At 28.8% G+C, this 20,130-nt stretch overlaps 2 protein-coding genes across 2 annotated transcripts; one reads left to right on the top strand and one right to left on the bottom strand.

Moving 5' to 3' along the window:
- Positions 1–4,696: 4,696 nt before the first annotated feature.
- LOC101510202 (sugar transport protein 14-like) lies at positions 4,697–7,113 on the bottom strand. The gene is made up of 4 exons (XM_004490046.3): positions 6,815–7,113; positions 6,361–6,683; positions 5,323–5,952; positions 4,697–5,218 (listed from the first exon to the last, which is right to left on the bottom strand). Exons 1-4 carry the CDS (start codon positions 6,954–6,956, stop codon positions 4,778–4,780), a joined length of 1,536 nt encoding a protein of 511 aa, XP_004490103.1. The 5' UTR covers positions 6,957–7,113; the 3' UTR covers positions 4,697–4,777.
- Positions 7,114–10,170: 3,057 nt separating this feature from the next.
- On the top strand, positions 10,171–17,322 carry LOC101497674 (acetolactate synthase small subunit 1, chloroplastic-like). Its single transcript, XM_004490006.4, has 12 exons — positions 10,171–10,556; positions 10,699–10,912; positions 11,066–11,149; positions 11,267–11,335; positions 12,629–12,712; positions 12,841–12,993; positions 14,075–14,161; positions 15,318–15,422; positions 15,538–15,660; positions 16,523–16,675; positions 16,820–16,885; positions 17,010–17,322. The coding sequence occupies exons 1-12, from the start codon at positions 10,351–10,353 to the stop codon at positions 17,091–17,093; spliced, it is 1,428 nt and encodes a 475-aa protein (XP_004490063.1). The 5' UTR covers positions 10,171–10,350; the 3' UTR covers positions 17,094–17,322.
- Positions 17,323–20,130: the final 2,808 nt, after the last annotated feature.

Genomic DNA, 20,130 nt, shown 5'->3' with positions numbered 1-20,130 from the left:
TTATCTCAGTTCTAAGCAAGAAATTCAAGCGCTAAGTAATCAACAATATACAATCACACTTAAGCTTGAAATTCTGCAAAACAGAGGCAACATCATTTTCTGCAATTCGCGATCGCGAAACTGTTACTGCTGCTAACTCACATACCAGCTGCGAAATTGTCATTAAATTCTCTGTAAAGAATCTATTCTCAAACAAGAGTTGAGCAATATCAGATTCTGTCAAAATTCAATCATTTGTAAAACTCAAACTATAAGAGTTTCTTTATAGTTTGTTTAAGATTGCTTCCTATCAAGGTTAGATAGGTGCTGTGATTGCTTTCTGGGTGGAAAGTAATTAAGAAAGAAATAGATCAAGGTTGATCTATTCTAGGTGTTGTAAGATTAAGAAGGTTCTTCATTTTAAACACTTAGTGGAAAATCTCACAGTGTGAGGACTGGACGTAACCCACGTTGGGTGAACCAGGATAAATCTTTGTGTGGTATTCTCTTTCCTTTCTCTTTCTTTATTATACTGCATTAATCATTTAAGATAAAATAGAAACTGATTTTCTGCTAATTTAAGAACGTTCTCTGTTTTATAACATAAACCAAGAACGTTCTCCGTTTTCTGTTTCATAACCAAGATCATTCTTGAGTTATTTTCTTAAGTTTTAACAGGAATTTTTAAAAGGCATATTTACAATTCAAACCCCCCCTTTCTTGTAAATCGACATTGTTACTTCATAAATGACTAATAATACTATAAAATAATTTATAAATTTATTATAATATTACTTTATTAATTTATAATAATTAAATATGATTAAGAAAATTAAAATGAGGGAAAATCATGTTTATCACAATCATCTAATTTAATTTTTTAAAATATTTTGTAAAATTGGTATGATAACTTATTATATATGATAATTGTTTGACTCATTGTACCTTCATTGTCAATTTATTTTTCAACATATAATGGTATTTGTATTTATTTGATGAAATAAAATGAAAAATACAAACCAAAAAATAAGATGTAAAATTTTTAAAATATGATTGACTATGTAATATTTTTTATTTTAAAAAAATATTAATGTTGAATTATATTATTGAATTATAGTTATATTAATAGGTACCAAAAATAAATTCTATTAAAAAATAATTTAATTTTATGCAATAATTAATTTTTCATTAATTTTTTAACATTCAAATTATGATTATAATAAGAAAAATAAAAATAAAAATAGCATTCAATTATAAATATATAATTTAATTATTAAAAATTTAGTGTTAACATATTTTTTCAGAACACATATATAGTAAATGTTGGTTCATTATATTTTTTAATATATTCATATATATTATAATTTTAAATAAATTTGTGTATTTTAATAATTGGAAGTAAATTTTTTTAATAAATTTTTATATATTCGTATTTTATGATTATTTTTAATAAATTTGTGTCTTTTATGTCAAATAGAATATATATTTTATTTTATAAAATGTTATTAAAAAAAATGGATTGACATAAATTGAAAGTAATTTTAAATGGATTGACAGTAATGAGTAATTGAATTAGAAAGTATAAAATCATTACTTACCATAAGGGGAATAATATAATTGTAAGGAGGATTACATAAATAGCATTTATGTCGATATTTTATGAGTGATTATGTGGTTTTTTTTCCATTGAATTTATTGATTAATAATATAAATTATTACAACTGGTAAATGACTAATAATAGTATAAAATAATTTATAAATTTATTATAAAATAACTTATAAAATAATTTGATAATAATATAAATTATAAATTATTATCAAATTGTAAAATAAGTTATAAATTATAAAGTTATTATAAATAATTGTAAAATAATTTTATAATTTTATAATTTTATAAGTTTTATAAGTAATTACAACTGGTAAATGACTAATAATACTATAAAATAATTTATAAATTTATTACAAAATAACTTATAAAATAATTTGATAATAATATAAAATGAATTATTATAAATTTATTATAAAATAACTTATAATTGAATTATCAAATGCATTTAATTTTTCTTATATTTTTTTAAAAGCAATTATTTTAACAATTATGTATATAAAAAATTATAATATTCAGATAATTGTAAATATAGGATCTTGTAACGATATTTTCCTTGTATTTTTTTAAGATTTACTATATATTGAATTGAATTTATTCATGAAGTATCAAAGAATCGTTGCATTATATTACATTTTCGTAAGTAATTAATTAATATACTTTATATTAAAAGTTATATATTAAAATGTCTTATTTTTTTCGCATCTCCGTATGTGATAACTTGATTTTTTGTTTTCTCCGGTAAAAAGTCGCAACATGAAAATGAGACATCTTACTAAAAAAAATAGCTACATAATAGGAATGTAAAAGTAAAAAAAATATTGTATATAAATATCAATGTATATATTGATTAATTTAAAATTTTATATATAAAAAATGAAGTATCAAATATTTTTAATATTTTATAAAAAATTAAAGATTAATCTACTTAATAAAAATTATTAATTTAACACTTAGTTATATAAAATTTAATACCTGCAAAATTATTAAACGGAATAATTAACAAGAATTACCTTTGGAGTAAGTTGCTTCACACATTCAACCTTATAAAACGCATAAACCGAATACAATTATAAAACAATAAATTTTGTAAACCCACAACACAATTTTGATGAAGGTAAGATCACATAAAAATAATAAAAATTGTAAGAAGTAAATAAGTATAATAATTGAAATTGTAACTCGACCAGTTTAATACTTTAAATCGAATCAACTGAAGAATACCAATGGATTTAGTTATTCAATCAAAATATTTCTTTAATATTTATTCATTAAAACTAATAAAAGACTTTTGACTTTTGATATAAACTTTTTCAAATCATGGAACAAAATTTGATAAAATATTGAATTGATTGACAAATTTCAATATAACAAATTAAATATTGATTTTGTTTGACACATCACTATTTTTTATTGGATACATATTATCATTGACTAAAATGAATTATAGGCTATTTTGTTTACTAATTTAATTAATTTTGTTGAGTACTTGTGAGATTTAAAGTCATGTATATTTTGTGAAAATATTTTGCATTTTATTTTTGTAAATGCGTATTTATTTTACTTTCAAAAAAGATTCTTATAGAGAATTATTGTCATAGAAAAGAAGATGAAACATTAACTAGTAAATATGTATTTATGAAAATAGTAAAAATAGTTTTTTGGTATCTTTATTATTTCTAGAAATGATGTTTAACTATATGGATACACAACACAAAGATCTTGTACTTAATGTAAATTTATCGTAAAACTAACAAGAAAGTGAAAAACAAAAACATAAGAAAATTTTACAATTAAGAAAGAAATGAATCATACGAATGAAAGAAGATGAAAAATGGTATGCACGATCACAACATTAATGATAATGATAAGATCAAATCAAAGATCTGCCACAAGAATAACATATTCTTGATAAGAATTTAGAAATGGTTTTTGAGAGAACCTAGGGCAGCAATGATAATTGTCATTTCAATCAAAGATTGAATAGCCAAATTGATTCATTCATCGACCTTGAAATGTACTGCAACAAGTCTTATATAGGCATTTGTCAAGAGGTATAAAAGGCACAAAGTCTTTTGTCCCACTCCAATGCTCTTTGGATTGACTAATTCAAAAGTGTATTTTAAAAGTTTTTGAAAAAATAAGAGAGTAAGAGAATAAATTACCTAAAATACAAGGAAAAATAAAGTTCAAGCCCACTATAAAATCCATAGCCAACTAAATGAAAGAGGAGTAAGTGGTTTCTTTTCTCACTCAAGTGTTCTCAAATACACATCAAGATTAACTAATATATTTTGTACCTCCCGATAGGTCAATCCGAACACATATTGGAGACCTGTGAGAATATTCAAGTGAAGAAAAAGATACCAAAAGAGCATGATACGAACTCCGAAAAAGAAACTTAACACAATTAAAGTGTTTCACATAGAAGCAAACTACAAACAAATGTTAAAATTGTAAAAATATTCTAAAGTCATTTGACTTAGTAATTTATCTTATCATTCTTTCTTATTTTCCATGATTGTCTTTGTCAAAAAATATAAACAATTGTTCACTTCAAAAGTCTTTTATTTCTTTATTAACAATTAACAAACAAAATTAACACAAATTTTATAAAATAAATTATTGTGAAAAATATTTTATGTTTTTATTTTCTAAAATGTAAGTTCTTTTTATCTTGATGAAAGACTCTTGAAGTAAAATATTGTCACAGAAAGAAGGTGAAATACTAATTAATGAAGATGTATTTTCAAAAATAATAAAAATAATTTTTTGATATTTTAAAAAATATAGACTATTACTGTAAAAAACAAATAATGCTACTATACAAAAATTTAATAAAAATGCAATTTTTTTTTATATTTCTATTATTTATAAAATAAAGCATATCAGCTTTACTGATAAAAATGGATCATGTTACTTAAATAATACACATAATAAATAGAAATTAGAAAGTATACAAAAAGTGTATTCCACTTCCATGTATAAAAATTAAGGGAAAGATAAAACTTACTATTATGACTAGTCATATAACTTTCAGCCTGAACCAAAAAAAATGCTATGGAGAAATGAAAAAGAAGTCAAAATGATATTTATTTCTTCTCACTCTTTTCAAACACAAAATGCCATTTCCTTACAAAGAAATAAATAAATTTAATACAACAACTTTTCATTGTTGAATTTGTTTACATCTTATGCATGTTCTTGTGATTTATCTTGATTTCCATCCACTACTATTTTCTTCCAGAACCAATGATTTTCAAAGAGAAGATAAATCTCTTCAATTGGAACTTGCTTTGTTTCAGGCAAGAAAAAGAAGACAAAGCAACTCATGAAGACAATCAAGCCTCCAAAAAGCAAGAAGATTCCATATTTAAGATGGCAAAGAGATAAAAGGAAGAATTGTGCCACAAATGCAGTGAAGATCATGTTAACACAAACCACAACACTTTGTGCAGCTGATCTTATCTCTAATGGGAAGAGTTCACTTGGAACTAACCACCCTAAGGGTCCCCAAGATCTTCCATAGGCCAACACAAACATGAAAATCACAATAACCAAAAATATGCTAACACCAAATGATAGTTCTTTGCCTTTACCAAACTCAAGAGCTAAAACAACTGCTGTAGCAACCTGCATATCAATTTTTCATAATCAAATCAATCATAATCAATTTTTTCAATAATAGAAAATGAAAATTAAGGACAAAACAAAAGCTAGTGTGAGATAGTACTTACCATGCAAAAGAACATTTCAGCACCTGCTTCCAAAAAGAAAGCTCTCCTACCAAACTTGTCAACATAAAACATAGAGATCAAAGTGGCAAGAACAAGTGCAACACTGGTAATGACAGAAGCATAAAGAGAGGCTCCAGATCCAAATCCAAGAGTCTGGAAAATGACAGGTGCATAGAAAAGAATAGAGTTGTTTCCTGTCAATTGTTGGAATGCAGGAATAGCCAAAGCACCAATTATGAATTGTGGCCTATTCTTTTTCAACAGAAGGTTCTGAAATGGATTCTTAATGGCTTGTGCTTCTCTACTTGCATCAACAAGATCATCAAATTCAGCATCAACATTGGTAGTACCTCTAACTCTCTCCAACACTTTTCTTCCCTCATCCATTTTGCCTTGTTCCACAAGACTGTTTGGTGTCTCAGGACACAATAAACCACCAATAAACATAACAGTTGCTGGAACTGTTGCTAAACCAAGAGATAATCTCCATCCCCAAGGATGAATTTTCTCAGTGGCATAGTTTACCAAGTTAGCAACCAAAATTCCCAAACAAGTTGTTAGTTGAAATAGTTGGTTCACTGCTCCTCTTACTTTTGCGGGAGCCATTTCTGATAGATATAATGGAACAGCCTAAACAATAAGTAGAACACAAAAAATATGTCAGTGTCTATTTTGATTGACTTGTTTAAGTTTATCTACAAACATATCTACTTACTAGACCGTCAAAGAGAGCATATAGAAACAATTCATGACATGTCCACAAGTTGATTTTAGTTTAATTATGTAACCAATCCAAGCATTTATGTAGCCAATAAGTCGGCGGTTATTACATTGAGATCAGACGGTTTAGATTTTAAACTCGTTATTTTCACTTCTAAAAAACAATTAAAATCTATATTGAAATTTGGACCGTCAGATCTCGACCCAACGACCACCGACATCCTGACCACGTTAATGCATGGAATTGCTGACATCAGACAATCAATTTCTAAACATGACAGAAACACATAATTTACCATTTTGGAGCAATAAAATTACCTGGTTACCAAATCCAATGCCAATGCCAAGAAGGATACGACCAGTGATCAACATTGCAATGTTGGAGGCAGCAGCATTAAGGACAGCTCCTATGAAGAAGCTAACAGAACCAACAATAATACTGGCTTTCCTCCCTTTGTTTTTTGTTAGGCTGGAAGCACCAAATGTGGACACCAAGGCAGCAAAATAAAGAGAAGAGGTAAAGAGTGTCAACATCTGATCATCATATTTACAGTAATCTGTTTCTTCCATGTGTGCATGTTTCCTCTCATACACTTGTGGGAAGAATTCTATCAAGAAATCATCCATGGAAGTAACACCACCTGAAAGGATACTAACCATTAACCAGTTGATTTTCTATTCTAATATGTGATTGTGACTTGTTTAAGATTTTTGAGTTATTTGTATGTTATGTTTATTAGATAATAATAATATTTATAGGACAAAAACTCACCTGAAACACCAAGATCATATCCAAAGAGAGAACCACCAAGAGCACCAACAATGCAAGAAAAAATAAAGTACCCTGTAATCTTATATTCATAAAGATGAGCCCTTTTAAGAGCCCCTGGATCAGCAAATCCTCCACCTGCCATAATTTATTTGTTTTGTTTACAATATGTTCCTTTTGTCTCTTTTGTTGTTGTTGATTCTCAGCCAAAAAGGAGATACACAAAAACAACAATGGTCTTCTCATAAACCTCCTTTGTGAGACTTTATTATATAGTTTCAATTCAAATAGATGACACTCATTACAAGGTGTCTCTATTCTGTATTCAGGTTTTAACCAAATACACCCTTAAAATAGAATTAGATATATAGAGATAAAATATCAAAACAAACTTATATTCTAGTAGTTTAATTGTACTTTTAATTTTAAATTTTTATTAATTTACAAAATCGATATCGTTATTTTAAAATCTGACAATTTTAATTATTTATTTTTAATTAAAAAATAATTTAAATAATGTAACATATAATACGACGATCTAAAATGATTAACATCTATAAGATTACAATAAAATTCTCTAAAATTTAACATTCAATTTCAGAATTTTTATTTTATTTCATATTTTAATTAATGAAATTGAATAATTATTCTATCTATTATTTAAATTATGTCAAATTATTAATTTTTAATTTAAATATTTAAGAGACCAAAATTATTAAATTTTAAAATATAAAAATTAATTCTGTAAATATAGTAAAAATAGAAGATATAACAGCAATTAAATTTTTTTTTTAAAGATATGAGAAGATTGATTTCGATCATATCCTTATTTGATAAGAAAAGGGGGAAAAATTGAGAGACGTGATTTAGTGTATAATTATATAAAACAGATATTATGTAGTGGAGTTTAAAGTTGAGATTGATTTCATTGACTAAAAATAACCATTGTAACAAGTTTGTTTGACCATTAAAAGATATATATATATATAGACATAGTTTCTCATGTACAACAACTATTCACACATACAATTTTCTTTATTTGGTGGACTCCGTGTGGAATTCAATATGTAATGAAATAGCGTTCAAATTTCAGAAGACACACAAAAATGAAATATTATAGTGTTCACATCTTCAATGTAGTAATGTTAATTAAATTGAAAAAAAATATGTACAAAATTAAAAAGCCTTTTATTTTATTTTATGTAGATCAAGTGATAAATATTTTTAAAACTCACACAACAATTAATTGTAAACTTTCGAGTTTAAAATTGAAATATAATATTTAAATAATGAAATTAATTTCTATACATTATATGTGTAAAAAATAAATTATAATCTCTTGTAAATATAACTTTAAATATAGTTATAATCAAAATTTAACATTTTTATTGATTCAATTATTATAGTTGATTAATAATATAATTTTTTTTATATTAACTATGTATATAAATTAAATTCAAAAATAATTAAGGTAGATTGGCGCTACTACAAATTTTGTGCCCCAACTTTAATTTTAAAACAAAGCCATTCATTATTTCCCTTGTACAAATTTTTGACAGTCTTTCTTGTCTTGCAGAATTTGAGAAATGAAAGTTTCATATCTTAATTTTAGTAACATTGCATAGTTAAAAAAAAAAAAAAAAAACTGCTTTGATTGCATGTGTTACTATAGGTTCTATTATTATATGAGTTTAACACAAATTTTTGTAGAAATAATGTCAAGAAATCAGATAATTCAATGATCCTCTTGAATAACTCACTATCCTCCTTCTAAATAACTTGTTATATTTCTAGTAGTAGCTGACCCTGATAGAGAAAGTAACAAGGAAACCTATGGTGTTCCTAAACCTGATAGGTATTGTTGTGTAAATTAACAAGAAGATGAACATTTAAGCAAATATATAGTTTTATAAAAAAAATGGAAAATGCAAAAGTATCAATTTTATTCAATCATAAAATTTGAAATAAAAATTTCAATCGATAGACATTATATAGTTGCAATTAACAATAACTAAAGATAAATTAAGTGATTGCGCTCAAGTGACTAATGATATTTAAATAAAAATGTTCAATAGAGTGCGAATTCGAATCCTAACTGAATCATTTTTAATTAAATTTTACTTACCTCTCGAACGAACTCTTAAGTACTAAAGCTCTATTCTCTTAAAAATCGAATGATTAAAACCAATAAAAAATCAACAAAGGATAAGATACACATCTACTAAATTATAGACCGATATACAAATAATTGATTATCCCCGCCATAAAACTATTTTGTCACCGCTACCATAACCACTATTCTCAGATGATGTATAGGTCTAATTGTCTCAATTTTGTGTCTTGCGCCACTATCATAGTACTATATTTCAATACTCTTATCTTATTTCTTATTTGAGATGATATATCCCTTATCATATTTTGATCAGACACAATTAAATATCTCGTCATAATTTCAGTTCCCAATTATTTTTTCATTGTTATACGAACAATTAAATTGTTGTACCATAAACGTCACATTAAAAATACATCTTTTTTAAACTTGCACAAAAGAAAAAAGATACCTTTTAAAAGAACAACTTTAAAATAAAATGAAAAGAGCATGGTTAAGAGGGAGAAAGAGTGAGAGTTAAAAGTGAAATAAACTGTGACACAATATTTTAAATGTTATATTGTATTAAAGTGTTTACATAAAAAGATAATGGTGGCATCCAAAAAAATAAAATTTAATTAAAATGAAATTATTTGAGTTGTGAAATGAAAAGATTTAGACAGTTTGTTATAGATTAAAAAAAAAAAAGTGATTTTGATATTTTATAATTTAAAAAAATTGAGATTTTCGTGTATATTTTATAGTTAAAATCACCTTAAAAATAATTAATTATAAAAATATTTTTTTAAAATTATTAAAAATAATTTATTATTTTAAACAATTTTTATATTATTTACAAAACTGTAACAAATAAACAAAAAAATTTAAAAGTAGTTACTTTTTAAAAATAAAAATGATTATTTAATAAAAAAGTGTAACAAACACATTTTACTACAGTAAAAATGAGTTAAGCAACTCAGTTTAGACACGTTAACTAACGGTTGAAGATGCTCTGGGTTATAAGTTGTAAGCAGTAGACAAAAAGAGACACACACCGTAAAGCCTAAGCCTCGTTTGGGTTGAAATATGTTGCATGAAATTGCAAATTAATTAACAGGGAAATGGAATAAAGAAAAGAAAATAAAATAAAATCACACTAATGGGATAATGTAAAGTGTAAAGTATTTGATATGTTAATTTTACCATTATTTTCTTGCTTTACTTTTGGGTTAATTAATAGTACTAATATTCTATTCCTTGTTCATCATCCACAACACAACACTGAGCTCACTTCACCGACTCAGAAGAAGAGCGAAGCGATGGTGAGAGTAATTCCCATGTAGAAGAGGTAAAAAATGTAGATGCCAACAAGCCACTGAAAAATACACTAAAAACTTCCGTCCCCACTCACTGATATTTCATTTCAATTTGCTTCTCTGCATTTCTCGCTATGGCCGCCACACTAACTCCAATTCATACCTTCAAATTCTCCCATTCTCACTCTCTTTCTCCATTTTCACTTCAACTAAATTCAACCACTCTCTTCTTCCCAACAACATCCACTCCCCGCCGCAACAAACTCACCCTCTCCGCCGCAACTTCTGCTGACACAACCGTTTCCTCCAACGGTCCCGTCACTTCCCCTTCTCGATCAAAGCAAGTATTCTTATCACTTTCTGTTCAATTCCATTACTAATGTAATAAAATAATTACAACTAGTAGCGAGTTAGTTAATATTCTGATTTGTGATTAGTTAATTAATTATGATTATTATAAGGTACGGTGAATGATAATGTAGGGTTCGGAGACATACTATTTCGGTGTTCGTTGGCGATGAGAGTGGAATGATTAATCGGATTGCTGGAGTGTTCGCGAGAAGAGGATACAACATTGAGTCACTAGCTGTTGGTCTTAATCAAGATAGGGCTCTTTTCTCAATTGTTGTTTCTGGAACCAATAGGGTTTTACAACAAGTTGTTGAGCAGCTTCAGAAGCTTGTCAATGTTTTGAAGGTTTCACTCTTATACTTCTCTCTTTCTCTGTGTTTATGTGAGATTCTGTTGTATATTTTTGTCTTGCTTTTTCGTTTTTGCATGTGCTTATTTTATGTAGAATAAATAAAAGTTTAATGCTGAAAATATTGAAGAGTTTGATTTTTGAACTAGGTAGAAGATCTTTCAAATGAACCACAGGTAGAACGTGAATTGATGCTCTTAAAGGTGAATGCAGATCCCCAAAACCGTGCTGAGGTACCTGCTTAGTAATTTTTGGGTGTTGGGATTTGGGCGTGTGGTTCATTTCATTGTTTGCTTCTCTTTATTTATTTATTAATTTATTTTCTTTTTCTTTTGGCTGGGAGTTTACAGATTAAGTGGTTGGTGGACACCTTCAGAGGCAAGATTGTGGACATCTCAGAAAATTCCGTGACAATTGAGGTCATACTTGAATTTTTTTGTAGTTGTTAGTTATCATGTTTTGGTGCATCTTTTTCATTCCTATAAATTATGCAACCTATAAAATTAATTGTAACTGAAAGGTATGCTCTATATGCATTTTCATGTAACTGCTTCCATGAGTTGAACTATCATCAATCTTTTTTGCCTGTTGGCTGTTTGTTTTGCCAAAACTTATTTCATTCTGTTGATTTCTCTTTTAGTTTATGACATTAAGTTATGTGTGGCTATAGAATGTTGCGAATGTTTGCTCTGAGATCCTAGTATTTGTATAAAATTTTATTTCTGCAATGTAAATGTGTTTGTGTTCTAATAACACATTTAGTCTAGGTATATATGTGAACATGATCCAAAGTCATTAAGTTGGCACCATCAAAGTTCTGGTATCTAGCGGCAGAGTCTTTACTTCTGTGGTTATGATTGTTAATTGGCTGTGGGCCTCACAATCAATTGAGTGTCATTTGTAAAAGGGGAAAATTATCACTGTTTGTTTGTTAAAGTAATTATTGATTATTGGAGGCATAAATTGCATTGTGAATGACTCATCTTGGGAATATACTATATGTGTTAATATAGTCATCCTTTCATCGCATAGATAAAAAGTATCGTTAGGATACTAAGGTAGGAACATGACTGTATTCTTGCTGGACTGGCTGTTTTTATGTTATTCTTTTGTTCTTGATTTGTTGTCTTTTATTATTTTCATGAATCAGATTTTGTCTGTCTTTGATAGAGACCCAAGTGAGGCTGATAATGAAAAAGGGGTATAATGTAATAAAGAGTGTGGTAAGGATATTTGGTAAATAAAATGTGGGGTAGACTTCTTAGACGACGTATGTCTTAGTAGTATAAATAGTGGAGTGAGTGAATTGGGATGGGTACACAAGCACATTTGAGTGAACCATTATGGTTAGGCAGAGAAAAAAATTTCTCCTTCTCTGAGGAGCTTGGCTCTGGGGTAGATTGGGATTCTTCTCGTCTACAGTTTTTCTTTCATCATCAATTAAATACATTCAATATTATATTAGTTGATCTATTTCCTTACTTTATTTTTGCTTCTGAATTTCGATTTCCTATCAGTCTTTAAATAACATCGAGAATAAAAAAATGTGCTGATATGAGTTGGGTATATATATTCAAGCATGTTTGCTCATGTGTTTTGTTTCATATTTTCCTTTCCATCTTACAATTATCCAGTCATCACCATTACCATTTTACGATTTGGTGATACAATCACGTGGTAATTTCAGGTGAGTTATTCTGTGTATGTTACAGGTTACTGGAGACCCAGGAAAGATGGTTGCAGTTCAAAGAAGTTTAAGCAAGTTTGGAATTAAAGAAATATCTAGAACTGGAAAGGTTAGAAAACTCAATTGAGTACCTAAGAAATTTCATTAACTCCTTTTATCATGTTCCCTTTCTCATTCATTGTACTGTAATTTGTAAGACTGCAAATGTTACTAATCTGATGATGTAACTGTACTTAGATTGCATTAAGAAGGGAAAAGATGGGTGCATCTGCGCCATTTTGGCGGTATTCAGCTGCTTCATATCCAGACCTTGAAAGAAAAACAACTATTAATGCCCTTGTTGGATCGAAAAGCGTGAATCCTGTTGACAAAACTGATATGCCTGTCGGGGTATGATCTTACATACTCTAATCCTACCATTTCCTTATTTTGACATGTATTTTCAAACACTTCAACTTCAAATTTGAAATATATTGACAAATCTATCAAAAATGTTAGATTTAAAAATCACAAGTGAGCTTTGTTTCAACTTTCGTGATCTCTGTAGTCGGTCATCCTTTATTTTCACCTGTATTTTCAAACACTTCAACTTCAAATTTGAAATATATATTGACTTAAAAATAAAAAAAATTGACAAATCTATAAAAAATGTTAGATTTAAAAATCACAAGTGAGCTTAGTTTCAACTTTGTGACATTTCAGCTATTGATCTTTATAATTGACCATCCTTTATCCCTCCCACTTTGGAACAGTTTTTAATAATTTGTTTGAAAGGTTTTGTCAAACATACAAAGGCTGGAGATTTATGGTAGTTTTCAGTTTATGCAATTCTTTTGTGCATCTGAGTAACACTAGTCTTGCCTTTGTATGTTATTTTTTCCTTAAGCTTGTAATGGAATAGGACTATGTTTATGTATTCCCTTTGGTATTCTGCTAATTGCCATTTTAAGCTGAGTTGTGATTTCTAGCACGCACTTGTGCTGGCTGTGCAGCCTTTCAACAGTTGTTTTTCTAAGAACCCTTCAGAGCACTCATATTGACTGTGGGTTGTATGTGGTTTTTAACTCTGTTCTTTATTTATATATTGCTTTTCATTCTCTCCCTCTCTCTAACTTCCCTTTGGTACCAGATTTCAAAGCAATATTGATTCTTGCCACTTGTCTTTGGTAGAAATTCAGTGATGTTTTCTAGGTTACTAGGGTATCAATTTATATTATGTTGAATCTTTGTTGTCTTTGCTTAACATCAACTGTTCTTATTTTTTTTTTTTTATAAAATTTCAATGACCAACTAAAGAGGAATACATTTTTAACTACTGCACAGAATGATGCTAACAGTGACTTCAATGCATTCCACTATCGACATGTTCAATGTTATTTGTCCCTTATGTACTTGATTTATTTGGTCATCAGTAAATTCCGATCTAGTCTCTGACCTTCTCTTTTCTTTTGACATGTTTGCTTGTGTGAAGGGGGATGTTTATCCTATAGAGCCTTCAGACAGTTTTACAGTCAATCAAGTACTCGATGCTCACTGGGGTGTTCTCAACGAGGAGGATGTAAGATGGTTTATAGTACTTCATTGTCCTTAGCTGTCTCCCTTTTATGTTTTCTTTTAATGCATTATAATCCTTATTTGCAGGTTCTTGATAGTGTTCTTTTACTTGATGTTCCCCTTTAGAGTGTAGAGTTTTTTTTATTAAACAGAAATTACATTTCTATTTGATTTTTTGTTTGTTTTGCATTTGAATTTTATTGTCAAGTTGTATAGTTATTATTTACCATGACAGGAGCCTTGTGCACTATGCTCATAGTTTGTCATTTTGACGTGAAGTTGTTAGCTTCAGTTTCCAAACACTTCGTAATATTTCTAGCCATTAAAAATAAAAAATACTTAAAATAAGATTAATTAGCTGAAGACATGTGGAACATGTCTTATCCAAGGATGAAGGTTCCATATCTTGTATTCTAATGGGAGGATAAGATCCTGCATCTGATGCCCTTCTGAGAGATTTAGAAATGCCAGCTGGTTCATTCTATTTCTTTTCTCTATCTGGTTGAACTTCTCATAGCTTAGGAGGGTTATTCTTTTAAGTGTGTGTTTGGCTGAGCATTTGAACATTGATTAAAAGTGAGTTTGGCTCAAAGTCAATTTTTACTCAGATGGAGAGTTTAAGTGTGTTTAGGCCATCACCTTTACTCAAATGGAGGGTTTAGAAAAAAAGTCAATGTTGGCTCAAAGCAATTGTTAGGATATAGAATATATGGAGGGTTATCCTTTCTTGATCAAGTTGATCAAAGAAAGGATCCTAACAGTAACCAAACATTAAATCTTTTTTGTGAAATTGTGTCAAGTGAAGTAAACATTATTTTGGATATTCGCACTACTTTCAATAAGTAGAGCGTGTTCAACACATTTATAAGTTTTTATTGGTAAAACTTAAAAGTCTTTGACTGCTGAAGCTTTTGTTTTTCACATACAAGGTTTTGCTTTGTGAAATTTCTTCTCATTGTTAGAGTAGCACTGCAATTTGTGATTATTTTCTTGTACTGAAATTTATTTAAGTTGAGCTAACATGGTTTTGATTTTCTGAAAATCACGATTTTGTATTTTTTGCTTTTAAAGAGCCAAAAATGTAGCTGGTGCTCGTACACTACCATATAATTTTCTTGGATTTGCATGTAATTTTCTGATCGTTGGGATCATACCTTCAGACAAGCGGAATTCGATCACACACTTTATCCATGCTCGTGAACGATGCTCCCGGAGTTCTGAACTGTGTCACAGGGGTCTTTGCTAGAAGGGGCTATAACATTCAGGTTTTCTTCTTCAGTGTTGTTTTCACTTTGATGTTTGTGTAAAATTGCATACAGACATGTCTGACCATTTTAATTTCTCTGTTCATTCATTTGCTTGAATGTGCTCTCTTTCCAGAGTTTAGCTGTAGGACATTCAGAAGTTGAAGGAGTTTCTCGGCTTACAACTGTGGTTCCTGGTACAGATGAGTCAATCAGCAAGTTGGTGCAGCAGCTCTATAAGTTAGTGGAGCTGCATGAGGTTTAATATCTCTACCCAAAACATGCATCATGCCATAAATAAACTGTTAGCTTTATAATTTTTTAGTACAACTGGTTGCAGAGTTCTCTAGCATTTTAAATGTCGGTCTCCACCATTGTAATAGTGGGCACAAAAGTGTACATAGGGGGCTCAGCCCGACCACATGTGACTCAAGCAGAGAAGTGTACGAATCTGATCCAACTAAGCTTTTATAAGGAGATTTGTGGGGAAACAGGAGGAGGAACGGGAACTGGGCTTGTTGCTGATACTACCATTCCCTTGGCATGATCCTATTATGTTGTTAAGTTCTAACACTAAGTGGCTGTGAGGATTTAGGTGTTGGGTTTAGGATTTGAGTGTGGAATGGCTAATCCTTGTAATCTCTATTGATTGTGTCTTTTCCCTTTGTTGATGCCTATGGACATAGGTCTAGGTCAAACCACATTAAATTCTTTGTTTTTTCTCTGTTTATCCACCTAGCCACAACAGGAAATGTGTGTTGGAACCCGGAAACCTTTATTAGGATTTAACAACCCATGGTAACAAAATTGATTAGTCACAGTTAAATATTCGAACGTACTTTTTAATAAGAGAAATTTGAAATTTATCTTGTACCCTGTTATTAATGAAACCTGACTAGTTTTTGAGAGTCCTCTGACTATTAATCTTATTCAGGAATGTCAACCCAAACAGCTATTAAATATCTTACTTGAAGAATACATTTTATCTTGCTGTTGCACTTTATTATTAAGAATCTTGTTCATACATATAGTACAATAATATTTGATCATTTTTATATACATATATATTAAAAAAAAACTGGCCATTTTATACTTGTGCATCTTAACTGATATTTTTCCAGGTCCGTGATATAACCCACGTGCCATTTGCTGAGAGAGAATTGATGCTAATAAAGATTGCTGTAAATGCTGCTGCACGACGTGATGTCCTTGATATTGCCAGCATTTTCAGGGCTAGAGCTGTTGATGTGTCCGATCATACAATAACCCTTGAGGTGAACAATATGTAGATATATGTCAAGAATCCAGTTATGCCGAACTTCTGATGCAAATATAAATGAAGTTATTAAATTACTGACTTTGGATCCATTAATATTTTTAAATTGTATCTGGAACTAAGTAATATGCTCTTATGTCAGCTTACTGGAGATCTGGACAAGATGGTTGCATTGCAGAGATTGTTAGAACCCTATGGCATTTGTGAGGTCTGTTTTATTAATCTTTCCCACCTATATGGTAGATATTTTGTTGCAACTGGTTCCATGTATTTCAGAGTCACAGTGGATGCATTTGCTTTCTTTTTGTATTCGTTAATCTTTCTTGTTTCAGGTGGCACGAACCGGACGCATAGCACTGGTCCGCGATTCAGGCGTGGACTCCAGGTATCTGCGTGGATACTCTTTTCCTTTATAATCTCTTCGTCCGGGCAAAGGAAGGCACACTTTTTGGGGTTGTACAACTTTGATTATACTGTACTTGCTAGTTTTTTTGCCTTACAAATTAAAATGCGTTTTAATGTTTGGCAAATGATCAGTATCTACCCCAGGCCACTGTAGCATCATAGACTCTAATACAAATCTAGGCTTCGAAACTGACATCAGACTTTTTTTTAAAAAATTTTCAAAATCAACAACTTCCTTTCCTTTGGGGCTTGTTTATTTAAGGAATTTCGTTTTTCCGTGTTTACTAATAAAATAAACATTAAAGAAAATTGTGCAAGTTTTTGAAAATTTATTTTAAAAATACATCAAGTGTCTTAGGTTATAGGAAAAATTGGTTTTGTAAAATTAATTTTAGTTATAAATGAGCTGAATATAGTGAATTATATTTTGAATACGTTTGCGTAAAGTTGAATAATAGTAGTTTAAATTTATATTTAGAGTCGAAAGTTACAAATTCTAATTATATTATAATTAATTTTAAATGTAAAATCAAATGAGAAAATTTAAAAATGTCAAAATCAATTTTAAGCATCAAAAATCAATTCGAGGCATTTAAAAATGAAACAAAATATACACTAAATTTTTTTTTTTAAATTATGAAGAAAAAATTTAAAACATTGTTGTTTTAAATGTTTTTGTAAATACATTGTCTTTAGTTAGTTTTCATCTTCTCTATCAACATTAAGAAATGAAAATCTAGAACTTAATGTCATCTCAATTACATTTTTTTTTGTCAAAATCCCAACCACTTCATACAAGAAAAATTAAAATGAAAATTATTGTTAGAAATAAGGTCTATGTTAGAAATCAATTTTTTGTAATAGATTTTTGAAAATTATCTATATTTTTGAAAATGTAGAAATGTCACAATTTTCTTAATTTTTTTTTTTGAAAAAGGCACCATCTATAATTGACATTTTATATTCTTTCTATAACAAAAATTGACATTAAGAGTATCACATTTTTTTAATGTATTAGAGTATTGCATCTTATTAACAAATTAAAATATGTTTTAAAAGATAAAAACAATATTTTCACGAGGTAGACAAAATCTAAAAAGTCCTTTCTTTTCGTTTGCATAAATTTGTTCCAATAAAATTACAACTATCTTTGTGTTCGCCATCTTGGTAAATGGGTCATAATGTGTCTATATAACTTCTCTTAAGCGAGAACATAATAGGTCAGATTGTTTGTCAGTGGTGTATAATCCGATTTGTTTAACAAAAATATTTAACTCAATTTTTTTTAAAGTTTATTAATTTAAATAGATAAAAAAAAAAGTATAATATTATTCGTTTTTCTTATGTTTATTAGTTTTTCTTATATATAAAGACTTAATTTAGTCTATTTTTAAAAAAAATATACTATTTAAATGTTTTAATGTGAAATAGGTTTTTAAAAAGACTTTCAGGTCAGACCAGACCGAAAATAAAATTTATGATAGACGGTAGATCAGACTTATACATTTCAAAGTTTGAACCGACATATTCTCACGCTTAATGAGAACAAATCGTTTTAGATAATAAAGTGAATAATATTAATAATTAATTATTGGCTATATATGTAATAGACTTTAGAGTGATATTTGATTTAGTTTTTTTAAAGTGAACAACTTAACAAATCACAAATTTGTTGAAATGACATTTAATTTTCTTACTTTATCCGTTCTAAAAAATTCAAATTTCAGCGATCCCATAAATACTTATCATGTCTCGTTTGCAAACTTGGGCATTGATATAACAAACGGGCAAATTTGTAGTATGAAAATAAAACTCCATTCTGAAACTAAAACCAGTGCAGCGCACATCATACATACATGTCTAGATATAACAAATGTAGTACACACAATCGAGTATTATTTGGATGAGAAAATGTTTCCCCTCAAAACATATTTTCTATTAGATTCAGACTCTGTTTCCAAAACAAAACAATTTATATCATTTTATAATTTATTATAAACTAATAACATACAACGTCAAGCCAATGTATGGACTCCATCAGCAACATAACAAACACAAAGGAAATCACCCTGCTTTCTTTACTCTTCTGCGGCACCGGCGGCACTAAGATCCACACTGTGACACTGAGGTCAATAACCTGTCCAAATTCACCACGTTAAGAATACAAAAATCAGGAAAATAACCAATTAACCACATACATCAAGAGAATATGATGAATGTTCTATGTTCTATAAATCTCCAAACCCGACTGCAAGGCCAGACCAGGTATAAATTATTCATATGAAGAAAATATGGTTGAGTAAAGAACAATGAAGTTCAATTTATTCACAAACTTTCAGCCATACAGCTATTGGCTTCTGGAATAGAAAGACGGTGAAATTCAAAAACTTTGTAAAAGCAACAAAAAGAATCTTCAAAAACAAAAATTAAATATCCAATACATCCTAAACAAGATCAAACTAATTTTAGCTTTGAGGGGAGGGGAGAACTAAATATTAAATTTTGCAGAAAATTAATTAATAAGAACCAAAAGCCGTGTAAAAAACCAAAGATGGTGATTTATAATTGATTATATAATATATATCAATGCTCAAAATATTATTAATTTTTCAAGTTCAAGATATGAAATTATCTTAGCTTTTTGGTATACCTTTTTTATGGAGGATGATTGCAAAAAACCACAGGCCTCACTAGGTAATAACTTTTTAACAAGCATCAACTTTTGTTAACATTAAATTTGTAATATCATTATAATACAAATTTAATATTGAATGTCTTATTATCACAAGATCTCCTTGCAATAACATGTTCTCTATTATCCAATTGGACATCACGGTGGTTAACCTGCAGTGTTGAAGGATTATTAAAGATGATGAATGCATAAGGATTATATAAAATGCCCAACACCATCACACGAGAGAAAACATGTTTAACAGATTAAGTAGAGAAAAAAGCTCCAAACATTCATGTGTTGGACAAGGTAATTGAGTCAACACTTTTAATTATTTAATTAAAGAAAAATTATACTATTAATTATTACTACTCCAT

This window comes from Cicer arietinum, chromosome 2, assembly GCF_000331145.2.
Source record: "Cicer arietinum cultivar CDC Frontier isolate Library 1 chromosome 2, Cicar.CDCFrontier_v2.0, whole genome shotgun sequence".
Classification (NCBI taxonomy): Eukaryota; Viridiplantae; Streptophyta; class Magnoliopsida; order Fabales; family Fabaceae; genus Cicer; species Cicer arietinum.
Note: the sequence above shows the minus strand (reverse complement) of the source record. Positions and strands in the feature narration are given on the sequence as shown.